Source organism: Lonchura striata, chromosome 1, assembly GCF_046129695.1.
Source record: "Lonchura striata isolate bLonStr1 chromosome 1, bLonStr1.mat, whole genome shotgun sequence".
NCBI lineage: Eukaryota > Metazoa > Chordata > Aves > Passeriformes > Estrildidae > Lonchura > Lonchura striata.
In genome coordinates, this window is record NC_134603.1 from 45362919 (window position 1) to 45385466 (window position 22548).

The following is a 22548-nucleotide window of genomic DNA, read 5'->3' on the forward strand; positions in this document are numbered from 1 at the left end:
ATTCTTCTTAGTACCTTGATGAAAACAGTGCATTACAGAAGAAAGCATATGATGCATGACATTTAGTAGTGATTTTTCTTGAGAGGGACTTTTAGGTTTTGAAGCTAAATAGTTTTTGCATGGTTTAGCACAAAATAAAAAGTGCAGTAGCTGAAATGAGGCATAAAGCCTCATTTCATCTTCATCTTTACTATGTGGATTTCAGCACAACCTTCTTAATGGTATTTTGCACTTCTATTGCCCATACAATCAAAATATTTCATAATGCTTTGGAAACATTAAAGAGCGATCATTGGTTATAAAAGCACACTGTTATTTTTTTACTTCCTGTTATTTGCAGTAACCTAGAAGATAAGTGGTGGTGAAAATAATTGGGTAGAGAAGACAGTTACCAATTCTGTTTTGTGCACAAGACATCCTTATCTCTACATTTGGTTTTCATGACTTCTTGTTCCAGTGTATGTTTTTCAGACACAGCAAAAGGAAGAAGGGAGGAAATTAAACAAGAATAGGTAATGCCTAAGTAGATAAAGAGATGTGTGTGGTACAGAACATAGCTTAAAAAAATACAAAAAACCACAAAATTCCAAACCAAAATAAAACCTCAAGGCTGTTAGATTAGGTTTTCCCTGTGAGGCATTTATTGCCTCCTCCATCTTGTCAATGAGGGACAAGGAAACTCAGTCCCAGAGCTCATAAGTAATCTTTCTGAGATGGCACAGATGAATCAGAGGCTGGTGTAGGCACAGAATTCAATATTTTTAACATATCTCAAGGTTTCTGCCTTACTCCTATTGGCAGAGAGAGTGTGCTGGAAGCATAGTTGTGTTTGCAGTTATGGTTGCAGTGTAACTAAATTTTTTGAGTGTTTTTAATGAATCAGCTTGACTGGATCGTTGCGGAGCTTGAGATGCAAACCCAACTGGCAACCGACAGAAATGTACCATAGGGCATGGAAGGAGATGGTTTTCTTGCTGGTGGTGAGGTAAATTTGTAGGAGAGAGGCTGTTCCTGTCTAGGGTTAAAATCTCTGCTTAGCATTCCACAGAAGAATATCATTGTTATGTGGCATGGACTGACTGGTAAAGTACAAGTCCTAAGTTCTAATATCATGTGATAATAGCAGCAGCAAGTTAAGTATCTCTGCTTTTGAGTGCACTTGATGTCACAGTGAATTCAAGTGGGCCGCTTTTTAAATTTGTTTGTTTGCCATTTTGTGTCTGTTTTACAGTGAGGTTTCGAAGCTGTGATGGAAACAAAAAAATACACTTTGGTAGCAGCGAGCCAGAAGATTTCAGAGTAGGTGAAGATGGTGTGGTCTATGCAGAGCGAAGCTTTCAACTTTCAGCGGGGCCCACTGAGTTTGTCGTGTCTGCTCAAGACAAGGAAACCCAGCAAGAATGGCAAATGAGGGTGAAGCTAACCCCTGAACCAGCCTTCACAGGGGCTTCAGAAAAGGTAAAACAAGAGCCTAGTGCAGCCTGTATAAACGTATCTCCACAAAGAGGCCTAAAAATAGGGGTTTAATTTTGCCAGTCATGAACTTCTCCATAAACCAGCTTATTAATGGACACGTAGTGCATGCAAAGGTGGAGCTTTAGAAGGAACTTTGATCATCTTTTATTCTGTAGTTTTGCTAAGGCATGGAAAGACATGCCTGTTTAACTATATAGGATTCTTTGTATTTGAGCTTTTTGTTTGTATAGCTTGAGATTTATACCTGAATTTAAGCCTCATACAGCCATTTCTTTATTTTATATTGCTTGAAAGTATTATAGTATTTATTCAAGCGGTTAAATATAACCACAAAATAAACAAATCTCTGATAGAATGCATCAGTTACATTTATTAGATGGGAACTGTAGATTTACAGCAGTAAGTAGGAAAGCACTTCTGGCAGGGAATATTGGCTTTGTCTTGTCCCGTCATAATCAAATTGGAGATTGTAAATTATTCATGATTCCAGCATTACTTGGTAAGGAAGATCGTCTCCCTCTGCTGGAAGCTGCCACAGGATAAACCATGTACTGTAACAAAAATCAGACATAGCAATATGCAATTAGCAATGTATTTACTTTAGAAAAGTGTATTAGGTTGTTTACCTTTTTCTGTCATATTACTTGTTGCCTGCTGTTTCTTGCTTTCTCCTTAGTGAAGGAGAAGTGCTTAGTTTACAGATAAAGAACAAAATTTATTCATAGGTTAACATGCCTGTAATAGGTACACATGGAAGATTTAAGCATAATGCTAAAGTAGGTAATGTGGTTATGCAACACATTTTTCCTGAGAACACACTGGAGACCACTGCTGTGTAATCCTGTTATTTGTTTGCTTACTTGGTGATTGTGTTAAATTTGCTAAAGCATGATTTTAACAGTGGAAATATTGTCATTTTGTTCATGGAAGCATAGTAAAAGAGCAGATGCTTAGATGTGCCAGCGCATGCCCTGTTTATCCCAAAGACACTATTCAGGTGTCCTTACCATCAGCATGTAGAGTAGAATCTGGCCTTTAGTTGGGGGTCTGTTCATACTCTGTGATGTAGTTGCTTAGATTAAAACAAGTTCTTATTTTAAAAGATTTGGAAGATGTTTTTGTCACCCCATTTCCAACCTTAAGCAAGCTAGCTGTGTATGCTGTCATCCAAAGGATGAAGTGACTGCAGATATAGAAGGGAATAGGAAGGGAATGTTGGCACCCAGCAGAGATTAATGCCCAGTGTGTAAAGTGGGTCATCTACTGCATCCATCATGGCTGACATAGGTTTAAAATAATTACAGCATTAATTCTATGGGATTTAATAGGGTCATAAATATTTGAGACATTCCTTACCAGTATGTATTAAACTTCTCTTGGAACTCAAATTACATTATAGCACATGCAGATCTAAATTTAGAGTACAGTAGCACATTACCTGAACTGAAGCTCTAGCTAATGAGAAATACATAAAGGCATACTATTAAATTCTGCAAAATATTAACTACTTCTCAGAAAGTAGTGCCAGATAGTTTACACAGCAGTGCCATGTTATAATTCCCTTTCTCTTCCTAGTTAAATAAAGAAAAAAAGGGTTCTTATAATTTTTCAGTGAAGTTGTAAATGATACTGTTTTTTTTCAATCTGCACTGTGAATGTAAATAAAACAGTTCTATGAACACAGAGGAAAGACAGTCTTTCAGTCAATTATGTAATTGTACCTGAGTTACTTTATAATGTCTGCTAGTAATTCTCCTTCTAACATGTGCTTAATTTTATCTTGTACCTGGGAAAGGACCAAAGGAAAATTGAAGAAATCATATTTCCATGGCAACAATACAAGCACAGCAGCTCTCTGAAGAGGCAGAAGAGAGACTGGGTTATTCCTCCAATCAACCTACCAGAAAATTCCAAAGGACCTTTTCCTCAGGAATTAGTTAGGGTAAGGAAGTTAATAGAAGTGTGGCTTCAGTGTCCCTCAGAGAGCTCTTGAAGAGATTTTGTGTAAATGATGTCTTGTTCATCATCCAGACATTTATCAGAGTCTCTTGGGTTGGTTTCTTTTTGCTACCTGTGCATTGCATGCTGGGATGCATCCAATTTCCTGGGGTTTAACTTGTTCCTATGCATCTCTGCTGGTGGAAGATGACCTTGTTTTGGGTGGTAGGTGTTAAGGTGTATCTGTGCTGGTTCAGGAGTTCTCCAGTCTCCTGCACTGGAGTTCTTTGCCTAGGAAATTATGTGGGAGTGAGCAGGAAGCAGTGTGCACCAGGAGACCAAAGGAAATTGGATCTCATGGAATGAGGACAGCAGCTCCTCCATAGGATTCTGCTGCCCAGAAGTAGCCACTGCAAGGAGCCACTGCAGGAGCCAACCTCTTCTGGGCTGGCTTCCAACTCTGGTACTGGCTGGTCATGATCAATTTGTTGGAACTTGGCAGAACATTAGCCCAAGTAGATAGGACACAGTTTCACTCTGTTCTATGTGTGCACTGGTGATTCTGCTGCTCCTCACAGAGGCACTGCCCCTCAGTTGTTTCCTTGGAATATGAAACAAGTTCAATGTTTAAGCAAAAATAGTGAGTTTCTAAAGAGATGGCCTGTCATGGAAGAGAGCCTGTAGCTTTGGGCTGAAAAGGTATAGGAGAAAAGGAGAAACACAAATCAGACTTTTAATTTCCTGTGTAATTTTACAATACTATATGTTTTCTCTAAGATCTAAATATTCTGCTTAAAGTATTTGTTTTTGTTTAACACAAATCATTTTTATTTTAAGAAATAAACAGGGATAATTTTACATTTCTGAACATCCTTTAACCAGTTTCTAACAAAGAGTGCTGTTAAGAAATTCAGACTTTATACCAACTCTGTACCATTTCCAGAATAATTGTTTTTACAAGTACATCTTAAGGAGCAAGGAGAAAATAAATAGAGCTGCTGCTTGTCTCAGCAGCAGTCCCATCCTGCACTTGTTAGTAGCTAATGTAAACTTCATCTTTTTGCCACACAGATTAGGTCCGATCGTGATAAAAGCCTCTCGCTGCGGTACAGCGCGACTGGCCCGGGAGCTGACCAGCCTCCAACAGGCATCTTCATCATCAACCCCATCTCAGGACAGCTGTCTGTGACGAAGCCTTTAGACCGGGAGCAGATTGCTTCTTTTCATGTAAGAGTTTAATTTACCACAAATCAGATTATCAAATTGAAGATGAACATCTGCTTCAAACATGACTTGAGCAGCCACCATTTAGTTCTGTATGAGATATGATTTGAAGAGTTTGTAGCAGATTTGTATTTATTGTACTTAATAAGGCTAACTCTTACTATATTTAAGCAGCTTAAATACATTAACATATGTAAACAGTGATTAAATGTATTTAGGTAAAGTAATTTTAAAAGATTGAAATATGGGTACTGTGGCTTACATTTCAAGTACAGGCCATTGATCACAGTCTCCACTGAATTGTATACTTTTCAAAAGTTTATTTTTAATTCAGCAACTTAAATTAGGATGTGACTGCTATTAGAATTGGTGCAGCTGTGATTTGAGAAATGGATGGGAAGAATAACTTACCAATTTTTATTTTAGGGGCAAATCTAAGCATTTTAATAGAATTGTAAATTAGGCCTGTCAGCTTATGAAAATTATATTCTTTGCTCTAAAAAAAAATCGACAAAGTAGACCACAGATTCCAGTACCAGTGGAAAAAGAAAGTTGCAAGAAGAGGGGGAGAGCAGGCTGTGACCTAAAGTTTGCTGTGCTTCTGGGAAACCATGCTGAAATCACCCAGCTCCTGGAGAGAGTTTTCCAGTGTGTTGTGGATTAAAACGCTCCTTGCCTTGTGCTCTGGGGAGCCCTTTGAGTGCTGCTCCCAAACAGAGGACTCAGCAGGAGGCATCTGAGGGGGAGGTGTGGGTGAAAGGATCTCAAACAACAGCTCTGGCATGCATAAGATTTTAACTGAGAATTTGACATTGGCTATTCAGGATTTGCTGACTTAGGAAGTTACATTTATATGAGCAATTTCCAGAGTGGTGAGTTAATAATGCCATATTGCTGCTTTGTAGTAGTTTTATAGCCATAAGATATGTGTATATACATCATGGGCATCAGCAAGACTGCTATAGGAGAAAGTTTCTATTTTCCCTAGCAATTGCCACACTCTAAATACACGGATTTACATTTAAATCTGTGTATTTTTAGAGAAAAATTTCTAATAGTCATTATTAAAACCAGAGTTCTATATGACAGAGGCACTAGTAGTAATCAAAATTGCATGATCTGAAATAATTTTTATAAAATCAAAGAAGAAAGTCTGCAACTTAGAATAGTTTGGAAGCCTGAATATCAGTTCCATTAGCAACTTGGAAATTTAAAAGGTCTATATGAGGGAGCAGTGACAGATAACAAAATACACTGAGCTAAAAATGTCTGGCCTGAAACTTCTTGTCACTATTATTATATCTATTTGCACATATACATTGTGCAAATTCTAATACTTTTAATAATTTTTGCAGCTGAGAGCACACGCAGTGGATGTAAATGGAAACCAGGTGGAAAATCCAATTGACATTGTTATTAATGTCATTGACATGAATGACAATAGACCTGAATTCTTACACCAGGTTTGGAATGGAACAGTCCCTGAGGGATCAAAGCCAGGTAACACATGGGCTTTTGGGAGGCAGAGGTATTATTTTGAAGTATCGTGTTTACATTAAATTCTGAAGATGTGATGAAGGGAGTGCCTTCAAACCTTATAGTACTTCGAAAGGTGTCTTCAGTGTCATGAGCAAAATCTCAGATACTCTTACCTTCTTACTTCACCCTATTTTTAATGCACATTTTTGGCACACTGGGATTCATTTCCAAAAGGTGAAATTGCTATGTTCATGAACTAAAACCAGGGGAGGCTCTAAGTATATGACTTCTGGTTCATGGTTTTCAAAATCTTAATTATAACATCACACTTCTTACATTTACTTTTATGATGGACATTGATGTTCATTTAGTTGACAGGGCAGGGTATAAGAGACTTCCAAAATTACACTAGTTATACAGTTCTAGTTCTGATTCCCAGAAGCTTTGCAAATACTGGGATTTGAAATCAGTGTCATTTGAATTCTTGAGAAAACCTAAGTGTTGTTCAGATCTCATTAAAATTCTAATCAGCTCAGACTAAAGTTTGCACTATGGCTGAAACCACTTCCTTAATTTGTCAGAAGTGCAAAATGAAAGGTTAGCACCAGAAATGTGTTTTCTAACTTTGCAGTGTTTACTTGGCATTTGAGATCTATCGCAAAGACTTTTGAAAGAGTATTATTGATATTGATTTTCAGTCACTAGCAGTATGTCCACCAATTCTGAACAATAAGTGTATTTCCTTTGGCCCAATTAATAACATAAGTATCTAAACATGAGATGTTCTCTAGTTACAGAAATGTTATTTGTGGCAGAACTGTAGGATTTCATTGTTTATGTAGCTTCTTCAGTTATAAGCAAATGTAGTCTTTTATAAACATAGAGTATTTTTATCTCCTCTTGTGTATTTTAATTACTCTGTTGGTGAGTCTTGATTTTAGCCAGTTTGTTTTAAGTAAAGAAGGAATGTGCAGATTTTACCAAAAGAAATATGTGCTTTGACCACTGCTTGTAAAGTGATCTTGTATAATATGAGTGTAAACTGTTTATATAACATCAGTTATTTATCCTGCTGCTAGGGACCTACGTGATGACTGTTACTGCCATCGATGCTGATGATCCAAACACCCAGAACGGGATGCTGAGATACAGAATCTTGTCACAGGCCCCGAGCAGCCCCTCTCCGAACATGTTTACAATCAACAATGAGACTGGTGACATTATCACTGTAGCAGCTGGGCTTGACCGAGAGGTAGGGCTGGTCTTAATCCCGTGGGTTGGGTTGCACTTAATATTGTAAAGATGGATGGCTCGGGATGGTGGGTGGGTGAGAGGATGGACATGAGCTGACAATGTGCACCTTCAGGCAGTCATACCCATGGCTGCATCAGCAGCAGCATGGCCAGCAGGTTAAGGGAGGTAGTTCTCCTCCTCTGTTCTACTCCTGTGAGACCCCTGGCGTGCTGTGTGCACATCTGGGGTTCTCAGCACAGGAAATAAGTGGACCTGCCTGGAGCAAGTCCAGACGAGGGGTGTGAAGATCATTGGAAGGTTGGAGCACCTCTTCTATGAAAATAGGCTGAGAGAGCTGGGACTGTTTAGCCTAGAGAAGAGAAGGCTCTGGGGAGACCTTATTGCTGCCTTCCAGCACCTAAATGAGGCCTGGAGGAGAGCCTGGACAGGGGTTTTTTAATAAGGGCATATTGAGATAGGACAAGGGGAGTTGACTGTAAGCTGAAAGCAGGTGCATTTAGATCAGATAAAAGGAAGAAATTCTTTACTGTGAAGGTGGTAAGATACAGGAACAGGTTGCCCAGAGAAGTTCCATATGCCCCATCCCTGGAAGTGTTCAAGGCCAGGCTGGATGGTGTTCTGAGCAGCCTGGTGTAATTGGATGTGTCCCTACCCGGGGCTGGGTGTCTGCAACTAGATGATCTTTAAGGCCACCTCTAGTCCATACAATTTCATGATGCTGTGAAATATTTCTCCCCCTCCTCAGTCTTAACTTACTCCCCTTCTTCACCCTGTTGACACCAATTGTTTTCCTAGTCCCAGAGTACAAAATCTCAGAGGAGAGAAAATTATGTTAGGGATGAAAACTGGACTTGTATGTATGGAATCCTATGTATTCCATGCGTGTAGTTACTCTTGGCGTCTGGGGTCATGGAAAGGATCTTGTCCCATAAGCCTGTTTGCTCTTAAGAAACAGGTACACACTAAAGGAGAGCAATGCAATAGTAATAATGATAAAAAGAAGTAATCTGTCAGTAATTCATTGCTACATGCTGAGCAAGGTCCATCCTGTCTAGACAGTTCTTCACTCTGCCCATCACTGGAGAAGGAGGATGCCAGATCCTCTGCTCTGATTCAGTCATCTGTGAGGTTGGGAATAAAAATATTTCCCTCCCAACTCCAAATCTGTCACACTAACTGTGCTTTTAAACCACTTGAAAACTTCACAAGAGATAAGCATTATTTTATAAACAAGCTATAAAATTCTAACCAGCCCCTTTTGAATACATCTTGTTTCAACTTCTGTATTACTAACTTCATTTTAGCTCATTAAATCCCAAGTACTGTATTTGCTGTTCATCTTTTAACTACTTGTTTATACTTATTTAAAATGGAGAATAAAAATGCTTTCTGAAGTTCTGGGTTTGCTATTAATATTCTGAGGCATTTCAGTTTGAAAGGAGCAATCAGAAGATTTGAAAAGCTAAACAGACTGTTAGATATTGCAATTAATTTTTGAGGTTTTATTAACATTCATTCTGTTTAAGTTGGTTTTGAAGAGAAGGGATTTGAGCAAAGGAAAACCCTGAACTTTACAGTATTGCCCTATTAAATTAAAAGAATGATGGGCAGCTTTGCCCTTGTTTTTAAAATCCCCTGGTCATCTTTGACAGATGAACTTTCAGAAGGACATAGCGATAATTCATGAGGTTTTATCACTTGGTGACTAGCTATACTGGAGGGATTTAACTCGGAAGAAACCAGCTGCCTGTGGAGCTTAGACCTTCACATGAACAGCCTTGTCATTCACCATCAGTTTTCCTGATGGATCACTCTGCTGATACCCAAATGAGTATATATAAACATTTCTTGGAACACGTTGGATATTAATGGTTAATGTTAAATCATTCAAATATTAAATTAGACTAATATGAAATAAAATGGTTTCCTTCCCAAGCTTTGCTTCCTCCATTTCCTGAGTCATTTTGTGGAAGTCAATTAAATTAAATTGACTGGGAGTCTAGAGAGCCAAGGCTGAATCGTCTTCTGACAGTGGGGCTGGGGAGTGCCTTGTTGTCCGTGTGCCCCAGCTGGTCTGCCCACTTCTGCCTTTCTACTCTTTTCTATGAGTCTTGTCTCTCTTGATAAAGCTCTAATTAAAGTCATAAAATGCTAGACAGAATTTTCAATTCTTAAATAATGTGACACATTTTTTATGGGAGCATAAGTGTTATAGGCATTAAAAAAAAAAGTGGTTCCTCTGATAGCATTCTTCATCTGCTGGTATTTTAGATTAACATGCACAATGCATTATTTGTGCTAACATGCACAGGAGGAGATTTGCTTAGGTAAGGAAACTCAGCTTAAGGCAGAAGAAATCTTTCATTTGTTATCTCAAAAGATGCTGTTTCATGAGATCCAGCTGCTCTTATTTCTTTCATTATTGCTGTGGAATTCACTTCAGCATTAAAACATCTGCCTTACTGCTAGAGGTGCTGAAGAAGTCAGGCAGGGTACTTAAATTTACAGACTGACATTCCTGCCTCACGTGAGGTTAATTCAGTGAAGTGCTCTTTTATTTGGCCTGTGTTGAAGTGGAAAGATGTGAACTGATGAGGTCTGTGTTCTTTCTTGAAGCTGCCAGTTTGTTTTTAGATGTGTTGCTGCTAAGTCTCTGTGCAGGCTGCTGACACATGCCCCACAGCTCATTCCTGGCTGCTTCTCAAACCACAGTAAAAAGAGACCCACCTCCCCCAATTTCCCCATGCCTGGAAAGTTGTGTGCTTGTTTTCTGAAATTTCACTCTCAGCAGCTGATCTGCTTTATGTGGGTGCTGGGAAGAGGGAAAAAACCAAGGGACTAAACAAAAACACTGATTTGCTGTCTTTTGGGGCACGTTCTGGGGAAGTTTTGAGAGTGCCAGTTCTGTTGGAATTAAGATGATTGTAAGGAAGCTGGGTCTCTGTGTAATAATAATGGAGTTTCCTTAATGAAATTTGCTTCTTGGGATCAATGTATTAAGACCCAGATGAATCAGAAGCACCTGCTGTTTCAATAACATAGAATCATATGGCAGTGAGATTTGCTTCAATACTGCTTTAGATTTTATTGCTTCACAGTAAGTAAAGTATTATTTTTTCCTGGATGAAAGTGGTAGAAGCATTTCTTTGATTCCCTCATGACTGCTGCTTTTATTGGTGTCATGAAGTAAACATTTAAGATGTTTAAAGTATTTGAAAGGTCAGTTTGCAAGTACATTTTCCAAGCCAGAATTCATATACATATATATATTTATTTATTTATGCATTGTTAAACATGTATACTGCATTTCTTTAGACTTTATACTAGTCTTGCTTTTTTTAGAGAATTGTTGGATGCATACATAGCAATACACATATGTAGCAATACCCTTACAGTGTCTTGTAAGAATTTCTGTATGAAAGAGGGCATGAGCATAAATCATTATCTTCAGTGGGAGTTATAAAGATCTGTACAGCTTATTTGAAAAACTTTCTATTCCATGACTCATTGCTGATGCTTCGAAATGTGCAAACCGTTAAACCTCTCATGTCTGTCGTACTGTCTGGCCAAAGTTTGAAAGAAAGCTAAACGCTATCAGTGGAATTATCCTTGCTTATTTTTTGTATCAATACCTGTAATTCCTTTTTGTAAATGGTGTGATTCTAGGAGTGTCCTGCTTGGGGTCAGGAGTTGGACTCTCTGATCCTGATGGGTCCGTTCCAGCTCAGCATGTTTCATTATTCTATAAATTGTTTCCATGAGAAGTAATCTGTCATATACCCCACTCTTTAGACAGTGGAAGGAAATAATGTACCAAGTGGAAAAAAAAAATCCCCAAAACATAAAAATAGACCCTCCTTGAAATAGTTTTATTTTGCCAAAAGGTTTTTGCCAGTGTTAGTAAACCATTTGTGAAAGTGCTGTTTCAAAGTAATAGCAGCTCCTTATGTCCTTTCTTTTGGGAAGAACTGAATGGTAACATTTCTCTGCAAGGAAGGACAATGAACTGGAAAAATGAAGGAGCATGCACAATGTTTGAGAGCAATGATTTAAAATAAACTTTTTCAGCAATTCTATACAGAAAGTATATTTATGATGGTTGTTTTTTTTTAACAGACCCTTGTGGATGTTGTTTTAAGCAGCTCACCAGGCTGAGGTCAGGTCTCCGCCAGGCGTTTCTGGTGCTTAGGGACCCTGGACCCACTCCAGCTGCGAGGGGGGAGTGAGTGCCCAGATCAAGGGCTGTAAGCAGCAGTGCGGGGAGAGGGGGCCCATGGCTGCCATACTCAGCCAGGGTGTTTAACATTTATGGAAGTAGCCCGTTTGGTGCTTCCCTCCCCCTTTCTCACAGTGCCCTTACTTGTCCCTGTTGGCCTCGACATCTTTGGTTTCCATAGAGATCACAAGAAGTTGCAGCAGCAGTTTTATACTCAGGCTTGGCTGAAACAAATCCTTGGCAGTTGTGGTCGTTTGGCCAACAAACCTACCTTGGCTCAGTGCTCTCAAATGCTTTTGAGGACTTTCCCTGTTTTAGTATAAAATGCACTCTGGCTCTTCTTTCACCATTTGAAAAGCATTGTTAAATCTGTGATCATGCATTAACTGTCTAAAGTGGTTTGATTTATTAGAGTAGGAAGCAGTCAGCCTGTCCTTACCTTGATGGCCTTTCAAGAAAGTCAAACAGTAGTTCAATATAAGCAACCTGCTGCTGTGGTCCTGTGGCACAAACTTTGCTCCTGTCATTTTGGGTAATGCCAACTAGAATAAACTGTGCGATATGTTCCATTGCTTAGCAGAGTGCAATTTTGGGAACACCTGCTGTCCTATGGTAATGTTAGTTTTGTCTGAAACTTATGTTGTTATTTTGTGTTTTAGAAAGTACAACAATATACATTAATAATTCAAGCTACGGACATGGAAGGAAACCCAACATATGGTCTTTCAAACACAGCAACTGCTGTCATCACTGTGACAGATATCAATGACAATCCTCCAGAGTTCACTGCCATGACTGTAAGTACAGGATAGGAGTTACTGAAGGATGTGCATATTTATAACCATTCTATTTCTCTCATTATAGTCACAGACAGTAAATATTGATTACTTATTAAATACCATACTGGCAGGCAGACTCAAAATATGTGCTGAATATATATTCCCTATATGCTGTGTTCTGCTTTTGACCAAAAGGCAAAAGCTGACAAGAGAATCAAGCCATTGGTTCTCTGGGTGGCCTCAGGTAAACTTCATTAGCTAAATTGTCAGAGCTCCAGTGAAGAGAGATGGGCTGCCCTGCTTTGATGAATGTTCAGCCTGGTGTGGCTCCTGCATGCTCCTCCAGATGAGGTGAAGTGTTCCCATGGTTTTTGCAGTTCTACGGGGAAGTACCGGAGAACAGGGTGGATGTGATCGTAGCGAATCTGACGGTGACAGACAAAGACCAGCCGCATACGCCGGCGTGGAACGCCCTGTACCGAATGACGGGGGGGGACCCCACGGGCCGCTTCACCATCCTGACCGATCCCAACAGCAACGACGGGCTGGTGACGGTCGTAAAGGTAAGGCTTGCTTCAGAGAGTTCAGCACAGATGAAAGAAGTGGGAGAACACCAAAGGGGGGGGAAATGTGAGTTCCTGAAGCCAGCATGAATCTGGAATAAAATGGATGCTCCCTTTCTTGTGGAATCTAGTAATCCGTCTCTTTGAATGTTACCTTGCTTACGCTATCAATAGTATTCTGCCTGCTCAGTTTTAAAAATCAGGCTAGGTTATTAAAAATTACGGGTCTTGAATCTATAAATCTTTATCTGCTGAAAGTTAGAAATTACTCTGTGAAAAAGCGTCTCCTTAGTATTTTCTGCTAGTCTAAAGAACAACTTCCTACCTCCTCAATTAGTAGTCACACATGTTGTCTGCACATTTTATGTCAAGATGTTCCATTAAGGAACAGATATAGGCAGTCAAAGCACAATCAGGGAGGAAAAATTGATAGGTGGGAGGGTACTTCTACATGAGACATTTAAAGACTGGCTATTTTTAAAACCTCATTTAAATACCTTTTATGGAATAACCTGTCTATCTTCATTCTCTACCAGCACAGCTCTGTGTTGAGGGATGACTTATTTCAAGTGATAATAACAATGTGGTTCTATAATTAAAACTGCCAGGCAGTAGCCACCTTAACTCATGACCCACTGATAAATGTCTCATCTCTGAGTTGGCCTGCTCTGGTTTTGGCTGATCCATTTCAAAGTCAAATGTGCGATGCCAGTGATCCCATTTGGAAATTAAAAAAATTCACTTTTTTTCTCTCTTTTTTTTTTTATTTGTTTTGTTTTGTTTCATTTAGATTCATTTTGTTTCATTTATTTTAATTTCATTTTGTTTGGTTTTAATCCTCCCAGTATCTAGGTGACAAAAAGATACAACCTACATGCAGCATTAATAGTAATTCATATAAGGTTTTTTTAATAACTCTCTTTGGTTTATAACTGCTCTTCCCCGGAGGTACCAATTGTTTCATTGCAGTCTTCCAGGAAGAATTATGTGAGTGCCTGTGCTTTTTAGCACTTCTTTAAGTGCCCAGACATGGGAAAAGTTGGAAACCTGCCTACAGTTTTTATTGGCAGTGCAATGAGTTGATCTGTCAACCTGTAATGAAGATTAGATTGTCTCTTGTCACTTATTTCATACTGTTACATGCCAGCTGCCCCAGTAAGGTACGGAGTTTTCTTCCAATCTGGGATCTGTGTGAGTAGTACAGTGCATAGTACAAAGGGAAATCCTGTCTCCAGGAATGCCTCAACCCTGTGCAGCAGGACAAAGGAACTCTAGATTCCCACTGTTTTGACTTCTTCTTAAATTGGACTTCTGGTTCAATGAGGAAATCTCCAAATGGAAGGTTATCTTCACTGGGAAGATAGAAGCTGTAGGTGTATCAGAAGTCAGGTTGACTGGGATTACCAAGAGTCTTTCTAGTGAGATGTTGAAGACATGAGAATCTCTGATCTATGGGAATAGCTATAGTCATGAACTCATTTGAAGGAAACTTCCATCCTTCTAACAGAAAGAGGCAGCTTTCTGTCCCCATGAGAGATCATCAGGAGGCACCTGTGAGTGCCTGGCACAAAGCTGGGAGCTTCTTCATCATTTTGTGATTAAACTGTTCGTTTCCTCATTTGTTTCTAATGGCAGTACCAGAGTAGGTTAAATCCCAGAAGGACAAGGTTTCTAGCTCTTCTGACTTCAAACCTGCTGCTGCTGCTGTGTGCAGAACTGAAACTGCCACATGCTGCTAAGCAAAGCCCCAGTGCACGGGCTTGTGTTGAGGTGATGATTTTGTACTCTCTTCAGACTCCGTGCTCATTTTTGAGAAAAGCAGTACAAGTAATCTTCAAAAATGGGCTTTAAACTTAAAATGTAATTATGTGTCCATTGCTACTGTGAGTGAACGTTAACACTTCCTGCTCTTTGCTCTTCCCAGCCTATCGACTTCGAGACCAACAGGATGTTTGTACTTACCGTAGCTGCAGAAAATCAAGTGCCTTTGGCTAAGGGGATTCAGCATCCTCCTCAGTCAACAGCAACTGTGTCCATTACGGTCATTGATGTGAATGAGAGCCCGTATTTTGTTCCAAACCCCAAGCTTGTGCGTCAGGAAGAAGGGCTGATGGCTGGCAGCATGTTGACAACTTTTACTGCTCAGGACCCAGATCGTTACATGCAGCAAACGTCTCTAAGGTCTGTATAAGCACGTTGCAATATCTGTGTTAGGGAATGGGTGGGGAGGAAAGAGGTGACATGTGAAATTACTGCATTTACCGTAGCAGGCAGCTGTCCCAGCACATCCTGTGGGTTTTGTGCAGATCTCTCCAAAGGGATTTTTGGCTGTATAGAAGGTGAACTGATCAGTATTCATAGGTGTGTAAACTGGGTCATCTTCTCATCCTGAGTCCCATTCCATCAAGACAGAATGCAATTATGCGTCTGTGGTAAAGTATCCCAACTAATTCAGTCAGAGCAGACATGGGCTTCTGTGAACTAAGATCATGTGCAATTAAAATTCACCAGTAATTTCCCATGGCAACAAAATTGGGATTGTTGGTGAAATCTGAAGGGTTTTCTTTTCATTTTTCTCTAGTAATGCAAAGCGGTGGTGTTGTTTGCGAATTCTTGTACTGACAGCTATTATCATAATTGATCATAATTTTTCTTGTGTCTAAAACTTTTCTAGCCAAGCATGCCTCATGTCATTATTTGCAAAGCTAAGGCTGTGACTGCCCATGGGTCAGAACTCACCTTATCCAGCTATTTTTTTTTTTTTTTTTTTTTTTTTTTTTTTTTTTTTTTTTTAGCTAATGTAAAAGAAACTCAAAAACTTATGTTCTGGCTTTCCTTCCAAAATCAAGATTATTGCAATTTTATTTTCTCTTGATTTTTGGTTAGCTGTTTGTATGTTTGTAATACTTCGCTCATTTCTGGACATAACCATCGTACTAATGACAGCATGAGGACTAAGATAGCTTGCACTTGATTAATGTCAAAGAGAAAATGTATCAGATAGAATAATGGTTTTGAAAGACACTTCTCTTTCAAATTAAGATGAGAAACATGCAGTAAAACCAGGGCCTCTGAAAATGAAGTGAAACTGAAGTGCTAGAACAATGTGAGTTAGTGCAACTAACCATATCCATTTTTACCTCTCTCCTGCTCTCAGCACTCTGACAATATGAAAATTAGTATGAATATCTCTGTAGGTGTAGAAAAACTAAGAAGGATCCTGACTGAATATTTTGAGTCTTGAGTATTAATGTTATATAGTTTATGGTAATTCTATTATTTTCTCCAGTTACATGATAACCTACAGGGCAAGGCACTTCAAGAATCAAAATGCAGGACTGGTTTAAATATGTATTTCCAAGAAATTTACTGACAGTACTTGATAAATGGAAATGTGTAAAATGCTATCTTCAAATTCCAAAAACATGTTCAGAATACAAATTAAAATACTAATGCTCTCTTTGTTGTCAATATTTATGTTGGCAGATAAATAAAACAACTTATGATTAAATACACAGGTACTCAAAACTTTCAGATCCTGCAAACTGGCTGAAGATTGACCCTGTTAATGGACAAATAACAACTACAGCTGTTTTGGACAGAGAGTCAATATATGTGCAAAATAATATGTATAATGCAACATTTCTTGCTTCTGATAATGGTATGTATCAATTTTGTGTATTTTTTAAATAAAGCTTTTAATCTTTGTGATTGAATGGCATTTGGTTTTACTGGGGCAGAAAACAGGATATGCTTAGGATATATCCCATTGGAAATCTGTATTACCATTAGACTACTTGGGAAATGGCTGAAGAATAATTCCCTGAGTTTATAGAAGAATACTGTCTTGGTTACATTAGTTGAGTTGACAGAAAATTTAAAAAGCCCTGCATGGGAGTGTGGTAGGTTGAGTGAATGCACAGCATGAGTGAGCTTTATATGGAGTAATGTGTCATTGGAGGGGCTTTGTATTTTCCCACATTCAGGCTGCAGCAGGGCAGAGGGAAAAATATCTTTTTGTTGTCAGTTTGTTAATGACAATTAACACTGCTCAGAAATTAGGCCTTTGATTTCAGCTGGAGTGCTGTACTGTTCATAGCTGATAGCAGGAAGATGAAGAGGCACAGTTAGGGACGTTCTCACATTATAAGGGAAAACTGAAACACTGAGGCTATTTGCCTTGGAAAGAAGACAGGGTAAAATTTTCTGAACTGGAAACTAGATCAACTATTTCTGTACTTTGACTCTGGTCTGGAGAAAAGACATAACTTGAACTGGAAGATTATGGGAGGTGGAATGAGAACCATTGCTAGTTATTGAAAAATTCAGTGCCAAATGATCACATCAGTGTGTGATTCTGGCAAGATTTATGGAAGCATCACACATTCGATATGGATGGCAGGAATGTCCAGAAATAGCATGATGAAACTCAGTATTAGAAAGAATTTAAGAAGCACAGTTATGGTAGAGGGTGATCTTATGCCTTCAAAGTTTGGAAATAATTTGTCCAGAAGACAAATCGTCCCAGTTTTGCACTTTCTTTGAAGTCTTTCTTGTGGACAGTCTCTGGAGATTAACTGTCTGTCTGGTCAGTGAAGTGGGTGAGTCTGTGATCTATGGACCTGCAGTTATTTTCTGAATTTTGCCGAGTCGGGACATTTTTCTGAGCACAGACTATTTAAGAATTATTGTGTTAGCAGGACCAGTGACAGTGTTGGATTGGTTTTGTAAAAGACAGAATCCCAAAACTGAGTTAAACATGTGTGTTGGTACACCTTCGTTTAAATAACGTTGCAACTGGAAACAGGCTTAATGCTATTTCGTTTTCTTTTAGGAATACCCCCCATGAGTGGAACTGGCACACTTCAGATATACCTGCTGGACATCAATGATAATGCCCCCCAAGTGCATCCAAAAGAAGCCACAACTTGTGAAACACTTCAGCCTAATGCTATTAACATCACTGCTGTAGACCCTGACATAGATCCAAATGCAGGCCCTTTTGCCTTTGAGCTGCCTGACACACCTGCTAGTATTAAGAGGAATTGGACCATTGTTCGAATTAGTGGTAATTAACATTATGGAAATCTTCATCATTTTAAATAAACTTTTGGAAATATCTTCTCTTTGGTATTATTTCACAACATACATGAGTTTGGTTGATATTAACAAGAAATGACTTTAGCATAAGTTCCCCAGAGAACAAAAAATTTTAAGAAAAGATGGTCACAGCACGCAGGGGGTCTGTTACCCTGAGTGTCTTATAGTAGTTTGAGCAAGAAGTTAATGCTGAGCTCAAACATGAGCTATTTTTGCCGATGCTATTTTAATCCCTTGTGAGCAATATATTACTTTTTAACCAGCGCCTCTGTTTTTACACACAGGTGATCACGCCCAGCTCTCCTTAAGAATCCGGTTCCTGGAGGCCGGTATCTATGACGTGCCCATAGTAATTACAGATTCTGGAAATCCACATGCATCCAGCACTTCCTTGCTGAAGGTGAAAGTTTGCCAGTGTGACTTAAATGGCGACTGCACAGATGTTGACCGGATTGTTGGTGCAGGGTTGGGAACTGGTGCCATCATTGCAATTCTGCTTTGTATCATCATCTTGCTCAGTGAGTAGAGAGCTCTCTAAATTCTAACTCCTTTACTCTTGTTTTGCAAGTAAAATATTACATTTTAGTATCAGGTACCTTGACAAACACAGGGGAGTTATTAAAGGCTCAGGTCCAGGAATTGTTGCTGCATGGTTCAGTGTTCTGGACAAGTATGAAAACTTCCTGATAGTAGAGGATTTGGAGTTGGATAGTGTACAGCTAGCACCTGTTTGGCAGTCAAGCCCTGCAGTGGATTTATAAAAGAGATTTTCCATTTATGCCCATGGACACTTGTACTGTTACATCAGTGAGTGACCAGGTTGAAGATGTGATTAGTCCCCAGGCTTCTAATCTGTCTTGTGCTGCCAGTACTGTGTGATTTGGTGCCACCCAAAGCAGGTGGTAATGCTTAAAAGCATTGCTTTTAAGAAGTGCTCTGATGTTACTATTACTGTGGTTCAGTTTAATGCAAGTAGGAATTACTGTTGGAAAGTAGTATGTCACAGCCCTTCACATAAGGACTGACAAGAAGGGCAATGATGTGTATGTTTAAGTACTGTGAAAAGCTGTACTAGTATTCTGATTTGTGTGAAGTGCATTGAGTAAGGGAAATGACTAAATATCATGAATGTCTGTCCAATGTAGTAAATTAGATAATTAGATTAGCTACCTCTCCTACACATTGTAGTTAAGTGATTGCCAATTGTGATGGAACACAAGGGAGAGATTAGCCTGGTCATAGTACACTATGCACCCATCTAGAACATAGAAAATTATGGAAAGGAGTAATTAAAAAAAAAAGTGAGCCTAAGCATGTGATTTTACACAAGCACACAGTGCATTTACTTTCTTGACAGAAGATACTTTTTAAATGCCAGGTATGAAACTAACAGAGTCTTATTGAAGGAGAGATTTCTTTCTGAATATAGTGGTTTATGAAGCATAGTCTTTCTTAATTCTTTTCATGGCAAGTTTGTTTTGCAGATGTGGAATGGATTTGTTACTTACAACCTTGAATATGTGATTGATTTCCAAACCAAATTGCCTAGAGTGGTCTGAGTTTAAACATCTCTTGCTTAAGCTGCCTTCTGTCAAATTATTAATTTAAAAAAACCCTGTACCTTATCCAGAACAGTCAAATCCAACTGCATTGCTTTTTTCTTTCTTTTTTATTTTTTAAAATACTGACATTAAATTTCTATTATTTTCTATGGCTGTATTTCAGACTTAAAATGTGGTTTTGTCTCTTCCATTTTTGCATTATAGTTTTAGTTTTAATGTTTGTGGTATGGATGAAACGCCGTGATAAAGAGCGTCAGGCAAAGCAGCTCTTAATTGATCCTGAAGATGATGTGAGGGACAATATTCTGAAATATGATGAAGAAGGAGGTGGAGAAGAAGATCAGGTGAGGAAAGGTTAATGTATAGATTTATGCATAGATTTACACTTCTCACTCTACTTTATTTTGTTTACATTAAAACACTCTGGTAGCTAATTTTTACATTAAGTACTGAAGGCAATAACTTTAAATAAAACATTACTTTCTCTCATTTTTTTGTGCCATTGCTTGCCATTTGGATAAGATGTAAGAACAGTATCTTGTCCTCTTGCAGTAAAAGCATTCTGACCAGATTTTAGTTAGGGCTGTTATATTTAAATGAAAGTTAACATCCACTGTCATTGCTGTCTGTAAACTTTCCTCACTCCTTGTCTGGGAACTTGTACAGCAACACGAGTGCAAGGTGCCTAATATAATCTAAACCAAATACAACCCTTTCTTGGTGATGGGTGAATGCCTTTCTAGATAAATAGTAATGTTGGCTATTGACAGATTTGCCACCAGTGGGATTTCAAGCTTGGAAAGCATTTAGGTTTCAAGTAGCTGTCAGGGCACATCTGTGTTTATTTAAATACTTTCCCAGGCAGGTGCCATATGCATTTTGTCTCATGTCACCTCTGGTTGAACCACTGCTGATATGTCAGAGGACCAGGAGTGATGTGTATATGCTAAGAATAGTGTCTTTTGCCCCCATCTCTTTCCAAGTTAGTGGATTTTCAAGCAGTGTGATTTCCTTCCTTCAGAGGACGTTTGTTAAGTGCTTTATGAACATGACAAACAGCAGATTTATGCACATTATCAATGGTAGAAGTGAGTGTCGTAATTACAAAGAGAACAGTGCCTATAATAGAGTCTAAGAAATTTTCCAGTTAAAAGCCTTGAAAAATTAAGTGCAATTCTTCCACACATCCCCAGTCTCAGTCATCTGGCACTTGAGTTATCTGAAAAGTGTCTCCCTTCACTGGTACAGACTTCTATAGTTTCTTTCTGCTCATTTGTTTATCTGAAATTTGTGTTCCCCTTAGTAATTTCCATGCTTCCTGCATTTCCCCAAGTACTGTTCCTACTTCCTGGCTTTTCTGAATAATGTTCTTCTTAGGCAGTTTTCAAAGGAAACTTCAGTTTATGCAGTTTTGGAAAAATGCTTATGTTAAATAAAGTGAAAACAAGCCTTTGAGTCTATGCATGTATTCCAGTTACTTGTACATAGTTTCAGTACAAGAACTGCATCCTGCTTGTGCACCTGTTATTGTACAGGAAAGTTACAGTCTTAAAATTAGGAAAACTCAGTCCTGTGAAAAGTAATTTTTCAGTTCACATATTCCCAGCTCTTGTTCATCCCGAATTCTCTGGAGGATCTGTTCAGCAATCGTCATGGATCTTTGAGTTTTAATTACTGTCCAGGCAACCCTCAGGACAGGGGTTAGGTTGTCTGAGTATAGTCCATCGGGAAGCCATAGGTGATGGTAGGGTAGTGTTGGGAGGGATTGTGCTGCACATCAGAAACGGTAAGCATTGTGAGAGTGTACAATGAGAGCAAAATGGGAATGGTTCTGAAGTCTCTCCTCTGCCCATCTTGTGCTGTGCTCCTCTCCAGTTGGCAGTGCTGTGTTTGTGAGAGGTTTGATTAGGGTGGTGTGGCAGGAGTGAGTGAGACATCCTGCGAGTGCCGCAGAGATGAGCACGACGTAAGCTGTCCATAATCGCAGCCTTTCGCCGGCAGTGGATGGACGTGCTGCACGCAGCGAAAGGAGAGCTGCCAACGGGTGCACTGGCAGGAAAACAGCAAGGAATGTGAAATTAGGACTGTTTTCTCTCACAGTGGGCATAGAAAGCGTCTAGACCTAGAGAATTTTAAGGGCTTTACAAAAGATTGAATGATTTTTTGTCACAAATCCCCTTCTTACTTTCTTAAGATGAATTTTAAAGCCACTACTGCAATTTCGTTATCTTCACTGCAGTCGCTTTGTTCAGGTACACAGGTACCTATTTTGATCCATTGACAGTAGGCCAGGCTCTGGGGATCTAAAACACCCTTGCACACTCTAAACAAAGGAAACATGTCCAGAAAAGAACAGCTTGTACAAAGTGTAGCAAGCTTTTATGACCACTTCTAATGTAGCCAGTTTTATACCTCTAATAGGCAAAATGGGGGTAGGTTCTCCCATAGCTTGAAAGCTGAGAATTTGTTCTATGCAGAATGGATGAAGAGAGAGCACAAACTTTTCATCTCATTTTCTTATCTACAATGGATTATATAAATATGTTCTGTCTTGTTTTTCAGTGAGATTATTTTACTTTATTTTGGTTAGGCATTTTTTAAAATCTAAATTCCGCCTGTACTTAAACTACATGGTAATAATTCCTAGGTTTGTTTCTTCATGGTTCCCTCCTGGCCCCCCTCATCCCTTGTGCCCAGGGAGAAGAGGAAAGAGGGAGAATTATATTTCGTTGGGGTTTATTTGGTTTTGCACATATTTTATGTGAGATTTCAGAACTTAGAATGCAAAGCTTTTCAAATGTCCCAACAAGTTCTCTGCAAGCAGTAATCTCATTTTTACAAACCACAGCTTAGCAAAATACTGCATAAGCAATGCAAAGCTGTGTACAGCATTGTGGGCAAAGGGTATTGGCTATAAAGATCTTTGCATTGTTGTCAATGTTAATGAAAGTATTCAA

General features: G+C 39.0%; 1 protein-coding gene across 1 annotated transcript in view; it reads left to right on the forward strand.

Annotated features, from left to right (window-relative positions):
• The window catches only part of CDH2 (cadherin 2), a 114417-nt gene that overhangs the window by 75081 nt on the left and 16788 nt on the right, over positions 1-22548 (forward strand). The window contains exons 3-14 of the mRNA XM_021525736.3: positions 1232-1458; positions 3272-3418; positions 4486-4641; positions 5994-6138; positions 7197-7369; positions 12247-12384; positions 12744-12929; positions 14854-15110; positions 16448-16590; positions 17764-17997; positions 18314-18547; positions 19796-19935. Of these exons, the coding sequence (XP_021381411.1) occupies positions 1232-1458; positions 3272-3418; positions 4486-4641; positions 5994-6138; positions 7197-7369; positions 12247-12384; positions 12744-12929; positions 14854-15110; positions 16448-16590; positions 17764-17997; positions 18314-18547; positions 19796-19935 (2180 nt within the window). The remainder of the gene's footprint in view (positions 1-1231; positions 1459-3271; positions 3419-4485; positions 4642-5993; positions 6139-7196; positions 7370-12246; positions 12385-12743; positions 12930-14853; positions 15111-16447; positions 16591-17763; positions 17998-18313; positions 18548-19795; positions 19936-22548) is intronic.